Source organism: Brachycentrus maculatus, unplaced genomic scaffold (genome assembly GCF_059751285.1).
Source record: "Brachycentrus maculatus isolate JH-2025_06_01 unplaced genomic scaffold, ASM5975128v1 h1tg000880l, whole genome shotgun sequence".
NCBI lineage: Eukaryota > Metazoa > Arthropoda > Insecta > Trichoptera > Brachycentridae > Brachycentrus > Brachycentrus maculatus.
This window is the reverse complement of record NW_028281605.1, coordinates 112,229-135,681: the sequence shown is the minus strand read 5'-3', so window position 1 is coordinate 135,681 and position 23,453 is coordinate 112,229. Positions and strand designations below refer to the sequence as shown.

Genomic DNA, 23,453 nt, shown 5'->3' with positions numbered 1-23,453 from the left:
CACCGTAACGGAAATGTTAAAATAATAATTTAAATTTATGATTTAAAAAAAAACTTTTGATAAAATTGTTTATTTATTTTTCGACGAACAAAAATACAATAATATGCATTCAATGGGATTTTCTCATTTGAGACCTATTAATAATATTTGGGGTATTTGTTTTTGTTTTCATAGACACATAAGACATCCAGAGGGTAAATAATCCAGTGTCTGATAAAAAAAAATTATAGCGAAAAATACTTTAAAATATAAATGAAAGTTTGTAAGATATTTTTAATCATTAGAAAATTCGGTATCCTGCAAATTTTCCTTTTCCTTTCAAAAGTACTGAAAACTGAAACGGAATAAATTATGAAATTTCTTCTTGGATTTATTACTGAGACGAACAAAAATAATTTAATGATAAGTTTACGAATATTCTGTTAAAATGCCATTAAACAAGTTTGTTTTTTTCATGTACTTTCTATATTAAATCACATTCTAAATAATATCTTAATAACATACCCTTGGGGTAAAAATCATCAATTGTAGGCTCAAAATACTTGGACATATTTAAAATGTTGCGGATATTATAATATTTTCAGTAATTCTGTACGATTCAATTCAATTTATTTATTTTTAATTAACATACTTATTACAAACTAAAATCTAAACCTCAAACATGAAAAAAAAACGAAAATAAGAGAGAATACTATTGTTAAAGATGTGGAAGAATCTCGCTTCGGAATACCCCTTCAGACACATGGTACAGATTATCCATCGTGATATTGTTCAGCATAGCGGTAGCTCTTCCTACAGGTATAATCATCGGCAGGTTGGTCCTGTATATAGGAATGTGAAACAATATATGCCGACGCTGTCTTAGGTAACTATCGGGAACCAATGCTCCGGATATTGTAATTATAAAAAAAAACTTAAAACTACCGTCTTGCCGTTTCACGACAGGTGAAGGCAGTGAGGGTACATACATACACTCCCAGTATACTTCACATCTATACTTAAAGTCATAAATCCCTTCTGATGACGTAAACATTTGACACCATCAGATATAAAGCTCTGATCTGGTCGAGCCAAATCTTTTTTGGCCGTCTACGTTCTGCTCTCACGTTCTTATTTGCCGAATAAACTTTCTTAGTCATTTTCTCATAACCTATTCGTTCCACATATCCGTACCATCTAAAAGAACTTTGTTAGAGTGCAAGGCTGAGATGAGCAATGTCAATAAAATTAAGAAAGGTGTGTTTGAAAATTAAAATTAAAAAAAATGGTTCGGGCAAGTGAATCGAAGGAGTGAAGAAAACGAATTTACTTTAGAACTATATAGAATCATATAAACATTCATTTATATATATATATATATATATATATATATATATATATATATATATATATATATATATATATATATATATATATATATATATATATATATATATATATATATATATATATATATATATATATATATTTTATATATATATATATATATATATATATATTTTATATATTTTGCCTTGCGCAACATTACTGAAAAGTTTTTGTCCAAAAACCAAAAGCTTTTCTGTGCTTTTGTGGATTTGCAGAAAGCGTATGACCGAGTTGATAGAACGAAGCTATGGAAGGTGTTATCTGAGTATGGGGTAAGCAGTAAACTTATCCAAGGCATAGCATCCTTGTACGAGGATAGCACTGCATGCATAAGGGTAAGTGGTTCATTTTCATCCTGGCTTAGCATCTCTAAAGGTGTTAAGCAGGGATGTGTAATGTCACCGTGGCTGTTTAACCTATACATGGATAATTGCATGAAAGAACTGAAAGATTTAAATGTTGGAGCCAGAATGAATAATTTGACTGTCTGTTGCCTTTTGTATGCTGACGATGCTGTTCTTCTTGCCGATAGCAGAGAAGACCTGCAGGCGTTGGTGACAAAAGTGTATAATGTGTGCAAGGAAAGTGACTTATTGATGAATGTTAGCAAATCTAAGATTATGGTTTTTGAAAGAGAAGAATGCAGATCTGAATGTGAAATATTGGTAAACGGAGAGATTCTGGAACAGGTAGATGATTTCGTGTATTTGGGTAGTATGTTTTCTAGGGATGGAAAGATTGATAAAGATATAGAAAGGAGAGTGAATGCTGGGAACAAAGTGAACGGTGCACTGAAATCAGTTATAGCAAATAAAAACCTATCAGCGGAAGCTAAACTGGCAGTGCACAACGGAGTCCTGGTTCCAACTCTAATGTATGGAAGTGAAACATGGAGTTGGCAAAAGAAGGATGAAAGTAGACTGAATGCAGTCGAAATGCGATCTCTCAGAAGAATGTGTAACAAAACGATGTATGATAGATGTGCGAATAGTGAAATAAGGAAAGAATGCAAAGCTGAGATAAGCATTATCGATAAAATTAAGAAAGGTGTGTTGAGATGGTTTGGACATGTAGAACGAATGAGTGAGGAAAGAACGGTGAAACAAATTTATGAGGCGAATGTTAGCGGGAAAAGAAGCAGAGGAAGACCGAGAAAAACATGGCACGATCAGGTATGCCAAATACTTGAAAGTGGTCAGGTTAGGAGTCGTAACAATCGGCGGGTATGTATGAGGAGATGCATGAACGTGGAAGAGGCGAAGAATGTTTGCAAGGACAGAGTGGTGTGGCGCTCTATTCTCTCTGCCTACCCCTGCGGGGAAGCGGCGTGATGGTTAGTTAGTTAGTTAGTTTTATATATATATATATATATATATATAAATATATATATATATATATATATATATATATATATATATATATATATATATATATATATATATATATATATATATATATATATATATATATATATATATATATATATATATATATATATATATATATATATATATATATATATATATATATATATATATATATATATATATATATATATATATATATATATATATATATATATATATATATATATATATATATATATATATATATATATATATATATATATATATATATATATATATATATATATATATATATATATATATATATATATATATATATATATATATATATATATATATATATATATATATATATATATATATATATATATATATATATATATATATATACATATATATATATGTATACATACATGTATATTATTTTCAATATTATATACTCGTATTCAGAATATTAAGACTTATCAAACATGGAAAAACAATGAGTTTAAATTAACCCAGTTTGCCTCAAAGCTAAAAGTTAAAGGCATTGAGTCAGTCTTCCAAAAGTTTTTTCATTTGTTGGGAAATATTATGTCATATCTTGATGACACCTTAAATTTATAAAAAAAAGCTTAATTAATTTTTCATTTCACTTTTACGATTCAATTGAATTTTACGAATAATAAAAAAATTAAAGCCCATTGAAACGAAGCCAGGTTTGCCATAAAAGTGTTTTTAAAAATTATTTTTTCAATTATGGTCTCGGGGGGTATCGTGGCAGCAACAACACAAAGAGATCAAAAAATGTTAGCGAAAGGAAAGGAATTTTAAGGGGTGATTAAAATAAATGAATACATAAAGAAAGTTTCATTTATTTCGTCATCGCATTGAAATATAACAAAGAATTTAAGAGGCCTCTGTAACCGGATCTCGACCAACTTTTGTAGTCGAGGCTCTTCCCATAAATTTTCTTTACGGAGCCTAAGTCTTACACAACACTTACTTACATAAAGTAAATACCCATCTTTAATTTTTTCACTTCCAGCTTTCGCTCCTGTGTTCAGAATAAAGTTTAAATAGAGTAGCTATTGTAGGTGTCAAAAGTTCTCTGACAAAGAAATTTCGGAGTAATGTCCACATTTAAATAATGGAAAATGTAAAATGGTTTTTGGCAAATATTGTTTTAAGAACGACGCGAATGTAGGTCTCAAAGAGCGGTTCAGTTTTATTGTCTCCTGGTAGTTTTGATTCTAAAATCTGGAGAGGCTATTCAAATGAAAATTTTCGATTGTTTTAAAAGCGGTCGGATTATTTTTCAACTACCGGCTTGTTTCGAAAGGAATAAAATTTGGTTTAATCAAGCAATTGAACTTTGTTTCCACACCAATTTTTGTTGAGCAAATCTCAAGTGGTTTTACATTAAATTCAATGGAATTTACAAAAAAACATTTATTACGAAGAATTTGACTGTCCGCGTTATACTTTTCATTGCAAGAAATGTACAGTTGAACCAATGATTATTTTTATAAATTTAAACACTTGTATAAAACCACTTAATTAGTTTTATTTTATTACACACGACTTGTTTCGAAAACTACAGATATTTTTATCTACATACGAATAGTAATCAGCTTTACTATCCACCTCTAGATGAAAACATCTGTAGTTTTCAAAACTAGTCGTTTATAATAAAAATAAAACTCGTTTATAATTTAATAAAATGAGAATGGATTGTACAAGTGTTTATTTATTTTAAATAATCAACATGTCATTCCACAAAGTTAATGCCGAAACAATAAAAAATATGATCCAGGAAGAATTGAAAAGATTGAGAAGAGTTCTTTTCGGTGTTACGGACATGTGGAGCAAATGGATAGGGAGTGAATAACTAAGAAATTATATGTGGTGAATGTGAGCGGGAGAACAGAACGAGGACGGCCGAAAAAGACTTGGTATGATTAGATCAATCAGAACCTAAAATCTGGTGGTGTCAAAATACTGTGTTATCTGAAAACGTGTATGACGAGATGTTTGGATGTAAAAAAAGCGAGGAGTGTATGTCAGGCAAGAAGGGTGTGGCATTCCATTCTTTCTGCCTATCCCTGCGGTGAAGCTTAGCACATTCGCCCATTATTCCCACTGCTAACCTGACCACTTTCAAGTATTTGAAATACTCGATCATGTCATGTATGATTCTTTCCGAATTATTTTACATATTTAATGTTTTTTGAGATTTTTGAGATATGATAAATCACTCCTCAGTAAACAAACCCAGATTTGTAAACAAAAATTTTAACAAACTCAAAATATTGTAACCATATTCAAGTTAATATTTTTGTTACTTGTAACCCTTTACTTTTCACCCCTTACAGATGAATTCTTTTTTGTTATTCTTCAACCCCATCGATAAATAAAAATGTGAAAGGAATCTATTTCAAGACAATATTTTTTACAGATCCCAGAAGACAGTGGATAAGTTGACTAACAAGAAGCCATGAATCGTTGCCATGCTGCCGACCTATCGACTCTTGGGAGGGTTAACAACCTTAGGTAAAGAGAAAATATTTTTTCCCATGCTTCTATGGCTTATATTATATTTACTGTTGAAGGGTTGATATACTCGTACATAACATATCTTTTCAAAACAGTGTCTTGGTTAGTGAAATAGTATTCAATTTACATAAAATAAAGAAAATATGTATGAGTTTTATTTTTATTTTTTACAAATACGTCAATAAATTACTTTTTCAAGAAGAATTCTACATGGTTTCCTTAGAAACTGTCATATTTGTTTATTTTTTAATTCAATATCCAAAAGGGTTTTTAAACTTAAAAGGGCTGTGTATTTTAAAATAAAATTGAAATTATATAGCGTACGTTATAAAGTCTCAAATCATTTTTCTTTAAACTTGATAAACTGTAAACACTTTTCAATACTGTGTAAATCAAGTGACTTCCTTGATTACAAATAATAAAAACAAGTTTTAGATTCTTCATTGAAGAATTTATTTTTACTATTTCCAGCATTCCTCAACATGGTTCTTCTGATGATGCCGACCCTCGCGGAGGCGACTCCTGATTGGACCGACTGCCCTCATCCATGTCTCTGCAAATGGACCAATGGAAAGAAGAGCGCACTCTGCTCATCATCCAACATCACATCTGTTCCAATCCTCAACTCGGATCTTCAAGTCCTCGATCTACAAAACAACTTCATCACATACCTTAAAAAGGACGAATTTTCAACAGCTGGACTCATAAACTTGCAAAGAATATTTCTGAAGAACTCCAAACTTAAAGAGATCCACAGAGATGCCTTTAGAGACCTTAAAATTCTTGTTGAAATCGATCTCTCCCACAATCAAATCTCTGTTATTCCGAGGGACACCTTTGCAGGAAATGACAGATTAAAAGTTTTGGTTCTCAGCGGGAACCCTTTGAGACAGCTTTTCAATGAACAATTCCCGGTTTTGCCTCATTTGCGATCTTTGGAATTAGATGATTGTCAAATCAGGGCAATCGGCAGAGACGCTTTTATTCATTTAGACCAACTTGAAAAACTTAACCTTCGCCACAATGAATTGGAAAACTTGTCTGATGTGGTTTTCATACCATTATTAAATTTAAAATCCTTAAACTTAGACGAGAATCCATGGAAATGCGATTGTGCTTTACGGCCATTCAGAAACTGGTATCTTTCAAGTAAAGTACATTCTATCTCGCTTATTTGCACGGAACCTTTGAGAGTTCGGGACAAATTGTGGGAAGAGGTTTCTTCACTCGACTTTGCGTGTCCACCAGAAATAAAAATTACGGATACGCTGTTGAGATTACAGACTGGAGAAAACGTCACCCTTGGTTGCCACGTCAAAGGAGATCCCGAACCGGAAGCGACATGGATGTTCAAGGGATATCCGGTCGGGACTCAAAACGCCACTCATGTCGACCAAATTCTAATATTAGAAGTTGAAGAAGGACTTGTCGATAAGTGGGTAAATATAAGTATATTTAACCTTACAAAATATGACTCTGGTGAATATTCGTGTGTAGCAAAGAACTTTTTGGGTAGAGTTAATAAAAATATAACCTTGTTTGTGCAGCAAGAGGTTATACCAGTTACGTTAGGAAAAGCTGATTCCCCCATACCTGTAGTTGGTATAGTAGGTGGTAGTGTTTTTACTGTGGCTATATCCGTTGTCCTTGTTACGTTTTTATGTTTATTGTGCGGATATCAGAAGAGAAGAAGAAGGCACAGGAGAAAAGGAAGAATAAAAAACAGCGAAAGTTTCAACGAACAGGATAAGAAGCTTTTAGACGTTTCTATCAGCACTGAGAGACAATCGGGAACTCAGAGCTTAGAAATGTTCGGAAGCTGTCACGGGGATATGAAGATGCCCGAAAGCGTGTCAACGATGACGATGGAACAGCTGTGCGAACCGGTTCAGATGACCCTGGACAGGCATCAACAAGAGACAACTTCAATTATGCCTCTAGCGCAATCATACTCCAGCTCTTTTGGAGTCTACCAACAACAAATGGATTACAATTCCAGGCTCATTCAAACGGGCGGATACGGAAATATATTTATTTCTGTCAAAGTGGGTAAAGATACTTTTATAGATCCTGAAACGTATCCAGACCTCTTGGAAGTACCTTGCAAAGGTAAAAGCGTTGCGGGAGTCAGCACCCAGTGTTCTGATCCTACATACTGCACGATACCTATTTCATATGCCACTCTACCAAGGCGGCCCATGAGAGCTATCGTTGAAAGGCAACCTCTGCCCCCCGCAAATGCACCAGTTTATGACAAGTTAGGGAGAAGGGTGACAATGACAGGAAGCTCGACGCTATCCCTACCCGATGCACAGAATGAAACGGTAGTCGAAATCGTTAAGCAACCCCCAATCACTCTAGAAGTAGATGAGTATGTATCTTTGTAAAAAATGAGAAAACGATAATTTTAAATAATCAAAATATTGTGTTTATTTTCATATTATTTTATGACATATTATGAAGAAGAATATGGAAGTCTGGGAATTAATGGGTCTGACGACCAGACTTCCATATTCGTCTTCATCTTTGATGAGATGTCATAAAATAATATGAAAATAACTCCAGTAATTGGAGATAATCCAGATTTTGTGAACTAGTGTTTGGACACACTCAAAATTTTTTCTTAATTTTTTTTTTATTATTTATAAATCATGCTGTTTGATTTAAATAACTTTATCAACATAATTTTTTTTTTAGAACAATGCAATATTTTTTTCCAAAATGTAATTCAAAATCATATAAGTCATCACGAAAAAAAGTTTGCAGTCTTCTCCTATTAAACAGTAAACTCATATACAGAGGCCAAATGTTTTTAGCACCCTTTCGGTTATGACAGCCCTCTGAGGGACATTGGCAAATTGAATTTTCTCGTCTCTCCTGAAATGCTAGCGACGCAGTCAAGTGCAATCGAAATCTCAAAATTTAAATTCGATTTTAAAATATAATTTGGCGTTCTAAAAATTTTATGATTTTTAAAAGATATTATTAAAAATATTTAAAAAAAATGTGTTTATAAAATAAGCTTGTCTAACGTTGTCGATGAAAAAATTAATTAAAATATATATCGAGTTATATGAACATTCCTTTTTGTGAATTAATGGATTGTAAGTATAAGTACAAGAAAACGTGTTTTAATTTCTTCATAAATATTGTTAATTTATTTGGTATTATATTTTTGGAATAATATGAAGATTTAAATACAAAATAAAAATAAACCACATAAAAATGAGAAGTTTTGAGTTTATCTTGAAAAAAAATTTTTACACTTCTGTTTAAATTTTACATTTAATGTTATTTCTTTTTATTAAATTAAGACAAATATAAGAGATGAATTTAAAAATTGATAAAATTTTATGTTAAATGTAAAAAAAATAAAATAAATTTTATCGTGCATATCTTAATTTGTTTATTAGTATTAAATAAAAATGTAATTATTGTAAATATCAAAATTATTAGTAAAATTAAATCGTCTCATGAATTATTTCATTTAAAAAGAAACATAAATTTTATTGTGGGCGAGACGTATAATTTTTTTACATGGTCAAATAATTTAAAACCTTTGTGATTTTTTGTTAATCTATTCTGTACCAAAATTCAGAGTAGTATATATAAACAGAAAATAACAAAATGTTATTTATTCACCTTTTTTCCGAACTTAGAGGTGAAGTTTGCAAGCCTCTAAGGATCATACGACCTAAACGATATGTAAAATACAGTAAAAAATGTAAGAAAAAATTATAAAAATAATTAAAGAAATAACGGTTAACTTAAAATAAAAAGATGTCTATAACTAAGATATATCAACGTTAACATGCATACGTTTTTATATATAACAATTTCATACCTCATTTTATTTTCAAATAATCACTGCAACTGTTCCAATTTTGAAATTAGTAAAAAATGAATAAAGCTTTCAAATGTTACATCTGAAAGCCAAACTAAATTTTACTCTTTCTGTAATTTGATATGAACATTAATTTAAAAAAAACTGAGGTCATTTATGGGACGATGAAACAAATATGTCATACTAGTGAGAATTGTAAAAGATGTTGTTCATATTTATTTTTTGCGAACTTTTTAATATATTATGTATTTGATAAAGCATGTATCAATAATTATAAAAAAAAAATCGTTAGGCAAAAATAGAAGAAAAAAGGAAAGATATTTTTTTAAATTAAGGCTCGCTTTTCTGATTTTCTTCGTAATTATTATCTCTTTGATATAAAATTGTATATTTTTTGTAAATAAATCCAAAGGAAAGCACAAAATTCTAAACGAAAGCTTCTTACAGAGAAAAATATGACTCTTCTAAATTAATGGTGAAATAAGATGATAATTTTATTGTAGACTAAGATGTAAAATAAATTTAATTACAAATGACACCTCTTTTATTTCGACTACAGATTGAAACACCCAAAATTGTAATTATGCGATGTTTTAACCCTTTATAATTAATTATTTTATTATTAAGGATATAAGTATCACCAATGTAGGGGTCGCACAGAATTGACATTTATATGAGGGTCCGGTCATCCGGCTACGTGTTACTGTGGCCCAGACTGCTTAAATGACAAAAAAGAAAACAGAGAGCACTCATTTTTAATATGTTATTTCACAAAACTTGTGTAGTAAAATGAGAATATAAAAAAAACATGAAATACAATACAATCAATAACATTGAAAATGCAAAAAAACATCAGTTTAGTATTGTATGTGTGATGTTATAGCGTTTAACCTGTCGCGGTCAAAAAATATGTTGTAAAAAATAACTTTAAAAACATTTTCGAAAAAAAAACTATTATTTTTCTCACAAAAGTCAACTCATGAACAATTCAGAAAATTGAGAAATACGCATTTTTTTGCTGTCGTTGATAAAACATCAAAATAAAATATGGTTTTCCTAATACGACACAAGTATTATTTTTGACCCCATTACAAAAAGCCCTACCCCTTACCCCCCCTCCTTTATTTATCACCCCACCCACCTATATATATATATACCTGAAAAAAATCTAGTTAGTTATTGTAATCATCTGTCGATGAAAACAACTGTAGTTTTTTAAACAAATCGTGTGTTATGAAATAAAACTCAATAAATGGAATCATACAAGTGTTATATTTTTTAAATCATCCCTCCAGTATTTATTTAATATTACCCTAGACTAACTAGTACATGAATCTTAAGACTGTAACTAATCACATTGCCTTCGTATAATTAACGATCAATTTAAAATTAGATTTATTTGATGCTGTGCCCTATGAACTTTTTGATGTGGATGATGGCGAGGAGATTAGTTCACAACTTAATAGGATTTCAAAACTCATTTTTGTGACTACTTTTTTTTTAATAAATCATAAGACTGTTCAAGAAAGAACAAAAATTTTCGATTATCAGTGATAATTTTTTTGACATATTACCAAAATAATTTTTGGAAATCCAGAGAAGGATTTCCAAAAACTTATTTAATTCCAACTTCAAGTAAATGTAACAGATGTTCGGATTTCGAGATTGGAATAAAATTTGAATAAATAAACCCAGGAAAATGTCCTTTCTCTAAAAAAAAACTCCTTTCATACAAATAATTAACTTCAAATGTTTCTAATGTATTTTTTAAACATTTTTCTGAAAGCTGAGATTATTTTATCTTATTAGTTGCCATCTAAATTGGTTGATAATAACCTTGAGTAAAAGTTATTCTAAAAAGAAAAAGTAACTTTTTAGTATAAATTCATCTTTTTATTACGTTTTAGAAAAGTTTTAGCGATGATTTTAAATATGGCGAAATGAATTCAGCGAAGCCTGAAGGTTAAACCACCTAACCGGATATTAGAAGACGCGGGTTCCAATCCTGTCGCAGTATAATTATTTTTCCAGTGTCCTCTCACAACAAGGAGAACTTCCTAAATAGCCTAATACAGCCAGGAATTCAACTCCCCACCCAAGTATTCACCATTTCTGAACCTTATTCTAGAATTGCAGTCATAATCTGTAAAATGATAATACTAAACGCATTTTAACTATGATTAATTTTATCTTTTTTTAATATTTAATATTTATTCTTGTTTAAGTGTTTTCATATTAAAATAAGACTTACCACTGGCAGAAACATCCTTTAACTGGGTGACTGGAAATTATTATTATTAATTTTTTATCAATGATTTAAAGAATTCATTTTGTCGACGTGATTTTCTTTTAAAAAGAGAAATACTTGTGTTTTTATTATTTACACAAATTTTCAAACAATTTCTGTGAGCCTAAGCGGCTCATTATTAGAAATAGGTATCAAATTATGGTAGAGTGGGTTTGAACCGAGAAACTCTGATTTAAGAGTCCGCGACACTAACCACGGGACCACAACCGGACACATTGATTTATTTTAATTTATTTAACACAAGCTGAACCTGGCATCGCGTTGCTGTGGATCATTCTGGTTAAATGGGAAAGAAAGAAAAGAGAAATCACACATTTTAAGTATGTAAGTAAGTAATGTAAAAGTTCACAATGCATGTGGATTTTTTAAGCAGCTGTCAAGAGGCACGCTGTTCGCTATGAGCAATGTTTAGTATAACGTGTTACGTTCAGCAGATGGCACTGCTTTTGCTTTTAAAATAGCAGTTTTAAAAATATTTTTTCCGTATCACCGGTATTTATTGAAACTGTGCATATTCAAATGCAACGTTTTAACAAAATTCATAAAATTGCTGAATAAATAGAGAAGTTCTGAGATTTTGAACAAACTCTAATTTACATTTTTATTTTTAAAGATTAAAACTGGGTGTGTTTATATGCAACGTTGTATCTAAATTTCAAGGCAATCGGTAAATAACCATAGATTTTTTTAAAGTTTTTGATGAAACACACATTAAGATTTTTATAAAGGAACGATACCATACTTTTGATGGATTTCAAGGTTCCACTTATGTACAGACATATTAGAGAAATTCTATTAATATTTAATAGATTCTTATTATATTCATATATGAAACATTTTTATTATGTGTTCTCTCTATTTCCTTTCTTTTCTATATTGCAAAGCACAATACGTTGGTAAATTTCAAAGTAAGAGGATCTATTATGTAAGTCCTTACATCGTTGCGAGTATGTATTTATGTAAAGGAGAAGTAGTAAGGATTTTCAGTCATAAGGAGAGGGTTGTACAATACATATTATAAAAGTTAATACTTAGATTCAAAGTTACACTACAATAGTCGATGTCACGAAATCCTGTTTAAACCTTGAAGAGAAAACTCTATACAAAAGAGATTAAAGAAATTTGAAAACGAATGGAAACGAAAATGAATGCATCAAAACACGTGTTATAATAGAATAAGAGCTCTTGGTATTTACCAAGTAAAATTTAAATAAAAAATATATGTTTAATGAGATTTTTCAAATAAATATATTTGTTTTATCATTAAGGTTAAGGGTGAGATAAACCCCAATTTAGGACAACTGTGAAACACTCTGAAAATTTTCATAAATTTTCAGATATTTGTGTTCAAATTAGAAACGTTTTAACCTTCAAGATTTCTCTTAACAAATTGTAAGCGTCTTCACTTAGCTCCAGTTTCTAAATTCTTAACCATGTAATAAAATGTTAAATAAATACACAATTTCGCACAGTGATTCAATTACCAAGATTAAATTTTATTTGTTTTTGCAGTGTAAGCTCAAATTTTCACGAGGTAAGGGCAGTAATTTTACTGTAAACATTTTAAAATAGCCACAAAGTTTTCCACAATTGTAAGATTTAATCCCACAAATTTAATCCAAAATTGTAAGATTTTGCGCAAACAAATAATTAAGAACTAGTTGAACTTTGCTACGCTTTGCTGTGACTCAGTCAGGTTACATGAAAAATATAGAAAATAGAAAACACACATTTTTATGCGTTCAATTTCGCAATCCTTGTAAATAAAATAAAATATTAAAAATCTATGAAGCAACAATGAAATTGAATACCTACATTAAAACATGCTGAGTGACCGTACCTGTTACAAAAAACGCTGTTTACTACGAACGATGTTTAGTGTCGTATATGTTGCTGATACGTTCAACAGATGGCGCTGCCATTGCAGTAGCAGAAGAGAGGGAGAGAGAAAAAAAACTTTTAACATCCAGCGCGTATTTAAATGTAATGTTGTGCAAAATTTTCAAAGTAATCGTTGAATAACAGGAGGACATTTAATCATCTCTGCCAAATCAAAACATTTTCAATCCAACATAGATGGCTGTTGTGAACTCAAATGTACTGTGTCAAGAGTTATCAAGGAGCTTTTTAATTAACATGGTCAATCAAGGGTAAAATAGTGAATGTTACACGTGTGTAAAGTGATCACTTAACCAGCCTATGACATGTCGTAAAGCCTTGAAATACCCAGAATTCTACATTATTTTTCATCTTCGTTGAGAGTTATAAAAATGTAATAAAAACTTCTTCATCAATCTGCTTTAAACAGTGAGTTTCATATGTGATCGAATATTGTTAAAAAAAAAACATTGTAAAACCTGTTGATCCAAGTACAAGGATATGTTAATCAACCGTTTAAAAACCTTAAAAATGTCACTTAAAACACGTGAGAGTCTCACCCATATTATTTTACTAGATCTTTTCATAAGCATAGTAGTAATAACACCCTTAAAACTGGAAATACCCATTGCGCCACCCTGTACATACGAAACTGGGGTCGACGTTACATGTTGAATTCCCTCCGGTAGCGAAAGACATTCAAATATATTTTCATAATTTCATTACCTTTTTTTTCGTTTTAACCTACAGATAAGCCTCTTGATATAAGGAGTTCGTATGCTTTTATGTATTAAAATATAATATATTTTTCTTTCATGTTAAATACATTTATCATTTCTTAAATTACTAACTGTTGAATGTATGTATGGTACAAATGTTTTGATGTAGGTAATAAATATGATTAATTTTATGTCACAAACATGTTTTTTTTTTTAACCCAGCCTAATTTAACAGGTGAATAGAAATCTACCGTATATGAATTTTAATTCGATTACTTTAGTATTTATTATTAGACCTATTTTCCTGATATATTTTGTGATTTAAGCAAATGCCATTATTTTTTTAATAATTTTAAATCGTTGAATTTTTCAGTCGGTACCGCTAAACCTACGAACTTATATGTCAACATGGTATTTTTTAGTCTGCTAGAGACATGTTATTTATTTCACGATAAATGTAGTACAACTATAACGAAGGAGCAAGACAGCTAAACTATTTGGCTTTGGTTTGATCTGATTTCGGTCCTCTCGCTTATCGGGTGGCCGCATGCAATCGCTGCCTGACGGCGCCTTGGGATTATGACTCAGTCGGGGACGAGTTGGTACTTGCTGCTAGCTGCGTACTACGATTTTCATACAAATATAAACTGGGGTCTTTGGTACCCCCTTCAGATGTATTTTTTGAATGATTGGTACCGGAAAGATTTATTTTATTTCTATAAAATCCTTTTTTTGTTATGACAAATTGATTTTGTAAAAATCATGATTCTTTTGAAAATAAGTAAAAATTATAAATATTTTGGAGTGACAAGATATTTTGTTTTTTATTAATTTATAATTTTATGTAATAAAACAACAGCTTTATAGTTTAATGTGGAGTCCCTGTGACTCAGTAGTAATTCCAGTCTGATAAGGTTGGTAACGACGAAAGTCAATCACTAATCTATTAAAAGAAAAGTAAAACAAAACTGTAAAGGTGTTGTTTTATTAAATATTTTTTGTTTGTTTGTTTTTGTTTTAAGGAACGTTATTTAAAAATATTAAAAACATGTATTTATACATGTATGTATATATTATATATATATATATATATATATATATATTTATATATATATATATATATATATATATATATATATATATATATATATATATATATATATATGTATATATATATATATATATATATATATATATATATATATATATATATATATATATATATATATATATATATATATATAAATATATATATATATATAAATATATATATATATATATATATATATATATATATATATATATATATATATATATATATATATATATATATATATATATATATATATATATATATATATATATATATATATATATATATATATATATATATATATATATGTATATATATAAATATATATATATATATATATGTATATATATATAAATATATATATATATATATATATATATATATATATATATATATATATATATATATATATATATATATATATATATATATAGTGTAAGTACTTTTAATAATGATTTTTATTTTATTTTATAAAGGGAGTGTTAACACCAAAACACAACCTGCATAATACTTGTAAAACTGCCAAAAAACCTCATTCAATTGTATTAGACAATCCCATATCTGATTCTACACACTCAAAGTTCAAACGAAAACTTTCGAGACTTCTCTTATCCTCATTTCAAGTCCCGAAAAGCCTTCAAACAACCTGTGTAAGAGTTTTCAGCAAGAATAAGGAGCTTTGCTGCCTGCGGACTATCTCTCGACGACCAGAACGCGGACTTGAAAGGCTTTGGGAAGTTTTGTATTTCAAAGGAGGGAAGGAGCGATTACAGATCATATTTCAATATTTTGAAGAAGTAAGCCACTGGGAAAAGGGATGCATGCTTCTCAATATGCGTAATGCGATCTTATCCTGAAAGGGTCTCTCTTTTTTTCAGCAATTTACTTTAGAAATTGAAATATTTTTCTTCATCTCTAAACATATTTTATTTTCAACTAAAAATACAGCGGCGTTCAAATTTCAAATGTGTAAATTTAAAAATAATCTTCTTCTTCTTTTTCTTAGCATAGGCCTTGTGGCCTGTTTTTAATAGGGATTTAAAATTTTCTTGATCACTCAAAATAGATATAAAAAAACGACTGTATTAAAAAAAAATGTTTGCAAACTATATAACAAAGAACTTTTGTGCCTAAAGTGATTTGACGATTTCTTTTCTCACATAAAATATTTGTATATTTTGAATTTAAAACATTTCCATCATTTGTTGAGTAAATATTAATTTTACTATTTTTTTGCACTGTTTTGTCTTATTGTAATAAAGAAATGTATTATTTTTTACCCACATACGTAATTCAATACAATTTATTAACATTTTCATAAAATGTTACAATCCAATATTATACTCCCTTAAATACAAATAAGCTTCATATGAAACCCTTCCGATTTTTCTAAGCAATAAATTCCAAAAAAATATATGTAATCAATTGTATTTTGCTTGTATGCCAAATTTCTAAAAATATCTACATGAGAGATTTTTTTAATACATTAAAGAAATATATGTACGACAAGGTTAACTTTTTTTCTGTATTGGCACTTGATTTCATATGAAGATTACCATGGGGTTCATATCGTAATTATTTAATTTGGACATGCTGATTTTCAGTTTCAATTAGAAAACCTATGAAAAAAAAATCTGTACTACTTCATTATTAAAAAGAAAAAAAAGGCCTTTTACAAAATGATTTTTTAATTAAAAAGGGAAAATAGAGATAACAATACGTAAAGGATACTTGAGGTTGCATACATTATTGTGAAATATGTTGCTATCGTAAATATACAAAATTTTATTAAACTCATAGTTTATCCAAAATAACACATGTTTTTTAAAAGTATTTTATGTTATACGCTGCTTTAATTACCCCATAAGACGGATCTCTAAAATGTAGGGATGAAGACCTTAGGAGAATAAAAGATGCGTCGGAAGACCTCAAAAAAAATGGTCCGATGATATAAACGCTGTTCGAGATACAAACTGGTTGCAAGCAGCAATTGATCAAAAAAATGGAAGGATACGGAATAGATGGAGTACAGAAGGCTATAGAAGACGAATAAGAATAATTGCGTATATTATATAAAAATTATAGTTGGATTTTCAATAAAATATTATTTTAAAACCCCTTATTACCCTCTTGGCGCGAATCCCAGGTCAAACAAACGTTCAACTTCTCAAAGCTGAGAACAATACTTGGTGAAATCTTAATCAAATTGCTTTGTGGGATACATTGATTGTTCCCGACGGTGTTTATATAGAGAGACCTCTAGCGCGTCCGTAGCGCATTCAGAACTTGTATTTGTGTTGGCAAAGTCAACAGGGTAGTTCCTGCAAAGCATTTATCCCCCTCTAAGGCTTAAGACAGAAGCCTTATTGGATATCTGCAAGAGCATGCATGGTCAATGAGTTCAAAGATCTGAGACATCTCCATGAATGAAAACCACCTAGAAACTTTGCCAAAGAAATCAAAATAATAAATCCTTCATTCTGACCTTTTTGCATTATCAATAATAGTCGAATCACATTAGCTAATAAATATTGTTGTGTTTAACCTGAATAATATAAAAGATTATCAAAACATATATAAATAAGAATATGTCTGGGTCTACTTGATTTTAATGGTTGAAAAACCATAGTTTAAGTCATATTATTTTTGACATCTCATCAAAGATGAAGAAGAATATGGAAATAGTATTAATAATATTCTTCTTCATCTTTGATGAGATGTCAAAAATAATATGAAAATAACTCCTGTAATTGGAGATAATCCAGATTTTGTGAACAAGTATTTGGACACACTCAAAATGTTGTAAATAGTTTAAGTCAATAAATATCAAATAGTAGGAATCTTGGTGAAATCTCCTACAAGAGATAACCGTATTCAATTTATTTTATATATGTTATATATACGAGGGCTGACCCAAAAGTAACAATAAAAAGTAAATTTTACACACTTAATTATATGATTTTTTTTTGAAAATTTACACACCATGTTATGAGCCGAAAAATAAAAAAAAATTGGTTAAAAACGGTAATGTTTGGAAGTTTTTTTGACGTTTTTAGTCTCCCGATTTTTACGTTAGTTTTGGGTCGGCCCTCATATTCAATTTTCAAACCCTTATCCACACCCAATGGTGCATAGAGCACTGCATTATACAAACACAGTGCTATCGTAATCGTTAACACACAAAGGAAAGGTGATCAGCCCTCCGCATATTGAATAAATATTAGAGTGAAAATAGTCACTTATATGCATTTGACCCCCCCTGGGAATCGAAACCAGGACCTCCAGAACGGTAGCCGAGCGTGCTGACCATTACATTACGGAGGCAGACAATATATATATATATATATATATATATATATATATATATATATATATATATATATATATATATATATATATATATATATATATATATATATATATATATATATATATATATATATATATATATATATATATATATATATATATATATATATATATATATATATATATATATATATATATATATATATATATATATATATATATACATATATAAATATATTTTATTTTTTTTATTTTTTTATATTTTTTTATTTTTTTTATTTTAACTATGGTCTCTCAACCATAGGTGATCGAGTAGATTAACGAAATTAACATCTATCCAAATCTAAATGAAAATTTGTTGAAACAATTTTACTTTTATTTTTATTTCCTTTTATTTTACTTTTTTCTGCATAAAAATCAACTATTAAAAAAAGTATATATTTGACATATAGTCATATTTGACATCTGACTTCATCATATTGTGCGGACTTCTCGTCGTTCAGTTCTTTAATTACGATATTATTTTACGGGTAGATTAAAAATGAATTACTTTTGTTACAAAGCTGAGATGATGGATTACACTTTGAATAAAATTCTTTATTTAAAAATAAAAAAAAGTTGGTACACATTCAAGATCTATGCATCATATGTACATGTATTTAAAATAAATAATGATTTACGATCAAAAGACCCATTTTGCATTTAAGTTTAAAGATGTCTGGAGAGTCAGAATACATCAATCAAACTGCTTTACCGTTAAAAAAGCCTCTTTTTTCAAATACAGAGGATGTTCCAAAAAAAATTGATATTGGTCTTAACCCTTGAATATATTGTTAACGACAGTTATAAAAGGTTAATGTTTTGTATTGATATTTTTTGTTGGAAATGTATTTTATACAATAAAACAGCTATTTAGTTTTTTCACTTTTTCATACAAGTGCGCGCCATAAAGAGTTGTCAACCAAAGGTTTCAGATTCACCGATATATTATTTAAATTCTAATTTTAAAAGAAAATGCTTAACCTTCCCTTCCCGGTGTTGTGTATCTAGTACATATTGCTTTTAGTAACCAAAATATCTCTATAAATACACATAAATACAAGGCTAAGATTTTAGGTATTCCTTCATAATTTATTTACGCCTTGATTTGAAAATATGGAAAGATGATCAGTTTTATTGTTTACTGTGCAATATTTTGATATGAAAGTCATAAATCTGAACCCGAGACCAGATGAAAGGTAGTAAAATACGTTAACCATTACTATATAGAAAGATAGATCTATACAATATTTGAACAATTTTTCTCAGTAGACTCGAATACTCGCGAAAAGACTGGCAATATATAAAAATAATTGGTAAATGTTTTATTATCCCACCTGCTTGCATTACAATGAATATTTCTCGTTTTTAAGTTTTGGTAAATTTCCATTGATAAGAGAAAAGGTATTTGATGGAATTGGTTAGAATAATAGTATCAGAACTAAAAATGGTTAAAACAAAATTGGTATTTTATTAATTTCATAAAGTTTATGAAATTTGCCACAAATCATCAAATCATGTGCAGTTATAAGATAAAATAAAGAACTTTTTAATGAGGCAATACTACGTAATTCTATACGCCATAAGTAAGCAGTAATGTGAAACTTAATTTGGAGAAATTGACCAATAATAATTACATTTGGTAAAATCTTCAATGTCGTTTTTTTACAACATTTTGAGAGTGTCCAAATATGAAGAAGAATATGGAAGTCTGGGAATTATAGGCTAGTTTAAGTGATAACTTTACTAATGTGTAACATTCACCGATTCTACCCATTGTTGACAACCACACTACTCAAAGTTCTATATATATGAACCCAATTTGAAACATTCCTCTTGAATCACTAGAACTTTACTAAAGACATCAACTGGTGAGATAAAAAACGTTTTTTTCATTATCACTTTAGTTTTACTTGGTAAATACCACCTTTTCTCAAAATCCATTGTTACGCATATTTCTATGTATTTTGCATAATTTAAACACCGCATGATGATGCGGAATGCGTCAAAACATTGGTCACAATAGATTTGAAGAAAATTTGTTATTTACCAAGTATAACTGATATTTAAAATGGATAGATTTTACCACAATGTGACTGCCGAATCAATTAATGAAAATCGTTTTTTCCAGTTTAAAATAAACGATTATAAGGAGCAATTCATAATGTACAATATGTTGAATCAATTAATTAATTTGTAAAATATTTCAGGACACCCTGAAAAATCCTAAAGTGTTTCAGATCCGAAAGCTCTATGCATACATGTTAAAACTTAGCGTCAGACCTCAGGTGGTTGTTTGCCCATAGGCGTAAAATCAATATAACTTTGGCAGGAAATTTTCTAATATTCGATTAAGGTTCTACTACATAAGAGGGTTTCATCTTTGGAAGGCCAGGTTTATTCCTTCGTATGTGGTAAGGACATGTAATATTCATCCGGAAACATGGCGAAAATTGCAAAGTAAGCTATCCTATCAGCTTGGATATTGTTAAGTTAATAGGGGAGGTTTTTATGAGACTGAAATGCAATATTCTCAGGAATCCTAGAACGGCCTTCTTATCGTATTTATAATGGTCGTTTTCATGATACACGTTAAATGAATACACGCAAATATTAAACATTTTACTTAACTTTCATTTCTGCTCACGGCGTCATGAATTTAAAACAATAATATAATGTGTTATTATTTTAAAAGCATTGTTGATTTTGTGGTATGGTAATGTAACACTCTTTTTATCATTCATGAAAAAAAAACAATACAAAGTGAACGATGAATTATAAGGAGAGTATTAATAATATAATGGACTGCCGTATACGGTACACACGTTGACGAATTTGTATGTGAAATAAAACACTTCTATCAGACCACGTTTTTGAGTTTATTAATGTAAAAACGACTTGTTTTGAGAAATAAAGAGGTCCTCATAAATACAGCTTTATAGTTTGTATTTTTTCCTATTGATAATATTTAAACATGTGTTGTTTTTTTTAAACTAGTCGTATTTACATGTATTAACTCCAAACTGGTATTTTACATGAGTTTCATTGTTATACTTAAATTATAAAAAATTCCAAAGTTTATGTCAAATCAATAAATTATGTTCACAGCTTTCTTTAATTTTTTTATATTTTTTTTATTATTTTATTTTTTTTCACCTCCACTATACTACTTTGTAAATTTACAGTAAAACTTTTATTAAAAATGGATAGATATTACTACAAAGTGAGTGCCGAATCAACTGATGAAAATATAAATATTGTTGTGAATGAATACATCTTTAAAAAGACGAATAAGCACAATACAACTCCGATTTATTAAAAAAAATATTACAGAAGTATTTGAATATTTAATATTTTTCTAATTAGGTGTCAGCCAGACTCTAATATCACTGCCACCTGTATAGATATATTATGTTGTAAACTTATGATGAATCTCACTCAGTAATCCAAGGTTTTGATAAACCAGGCTGCAACGTGGGGGGCGCAATATTGTCCTCGGTTTTAATTAAGTTTATTTCGCAGGACTCCTTGTGTGACAAAGGGAGGCACATTGCCATAGGATGTATACCACATGTGGTCGTCTCATCGGATCCAATCCAAAACCTCCATTTGCTCTTTTAGTAAGATTCATTATTGCAATATGTTAATTGAGTTTTCAATGTCCAATGCCTTACATACTTAAGGGGGTACTCTTAAACATATCATTTCACTTCAGTGGCATAAATTGGCATTTGGTAAAATAAAACAAAAAGTTCTGTTTACAACGGTTAAAGAGGAAAAATAAATTGAATTTAAATAAAATTAAATAAAATTAAGAGCACACATATTAGATACTTTCCATCTTCACTTCTTCTTCTTTTAATCCTTATCCGCACCCAGTGGTGCATAGGGCAATGCAACATCTGTCGACGCAGTGTCATATTGATCGTTCATTACATGAAGGCAAGGTGATCACTCTTGCGCTTCAGGGACCAACCCAGGGTAATATTAAATAAACATTAGGGTGTAAAATTACTAAAATTTATTATAGCCCCCCCAACCCTGGGAATCGAACCCGGAAATCGACCTACAGCTCAGTAGATAAACGCGCTAACCATTATACGGAGGCGGATCCATCCTCACTAGGAGTAGTAAATATGTGTCCATAAATATTATGTTAATAAAAAAAAACTAATTAACTATTACACCGCTTCCCTGCAAGGGTAGGCAGAGACAATATAACGCAATACTACTCTGTTTTTGCAAATTCTTGCAATTCTTCGCCTCTTTCATATTCACGCATCTCCTCAAAAATACTCACCGATTATTACGACTACTGACCTGACCACTATATGCACATGTATATATTGGCATAAATTATTTATGTAATATAAAGTGCTTCAGAATATGTACTTTTTCTTTAAATTGGTGAATATTATATTCTACCATGCCGTGCTTTCAATGTTATATGGAGCTTTTATTTAAATTTATGAAAATAAAATCTTTAAAGTGTGAATACTTCAATTACAATCTATTAAAACGCATATCGTGAAGGAAATGTGATTAATCTCTCTACTCAGGTACAGGTGTGTATTGGCATCAATTATTTAAATATTATGCAGTAATGTAGAACACGTCCGCCTCCGTAGTGTAATGGCCAGCAAGCTTGGCTACCGTTACGGAGGTCCCGGGTTCGATTCCCAAGGGGGGTAAATAAATACGAGTGAATTTTTTCACTGTAATATTTATTCAATATTACCCTGGACTGGTACCTGAAGCGGAGGGCTGATCACCTTTCCTTCATGTGTAAATGATCAAGATAACACTGCGTTTATATGATGGAGTGCCCTATGCACCATAGGGAGTGCATAAGGGTTTTAATAAATAATAATTAAATAAATGTAGAACACTTATCCTTAAAAATATGATACTCTGCTAGGCCGGGCTTCGATTTTAAATAGAGCTTTTATTGAAATTTATGAAAATAAAAACTTAAAAGGTAAAAATCTGAAAA

At 29.7% G+C, this 23,453-nt stretch overlaps 2 protein-coding genes across 3 annotated transcripts in view; one reads left to right on the top strand and one right to left on the bottom strand.

Moving 5' to 3' along the window:
* Window positions 1–8,489, top strand: part of LOC148299930 (uncharacterized) — a 41,397-nt gene extending 32,908 nt beyond the window's left edge. Inside the window, exons 2-3 of the mRNA XM_088275484.1 lie at window positions 5,173–5,267; window positions 5,742–8,489. Coding sequence (XP_088131610.1) covers window positions 5,225–5,267; window positions 5,742–7,657 — 1,959 coding nt within the window. The 5' untranslated portion in view covers window positions 5,173–5,224 and the 3' untranslated portion in view covers window positions 7,658–8,489. The remainder of the gene's footprint in view (window positions 1–5,172; window positions 5,268–5,741) is intronic.
* Window positions 1–23,453, bottom strand: part of LOC148299929 (sodium-coupled monocarboxylate transporter 1-like) — a 299,651-nt gene that overhangs the window by 206,107 nt on the left and 70,091 nt on the right. The gene's annotated exons all lie outside the window — the stretch shown is intronic.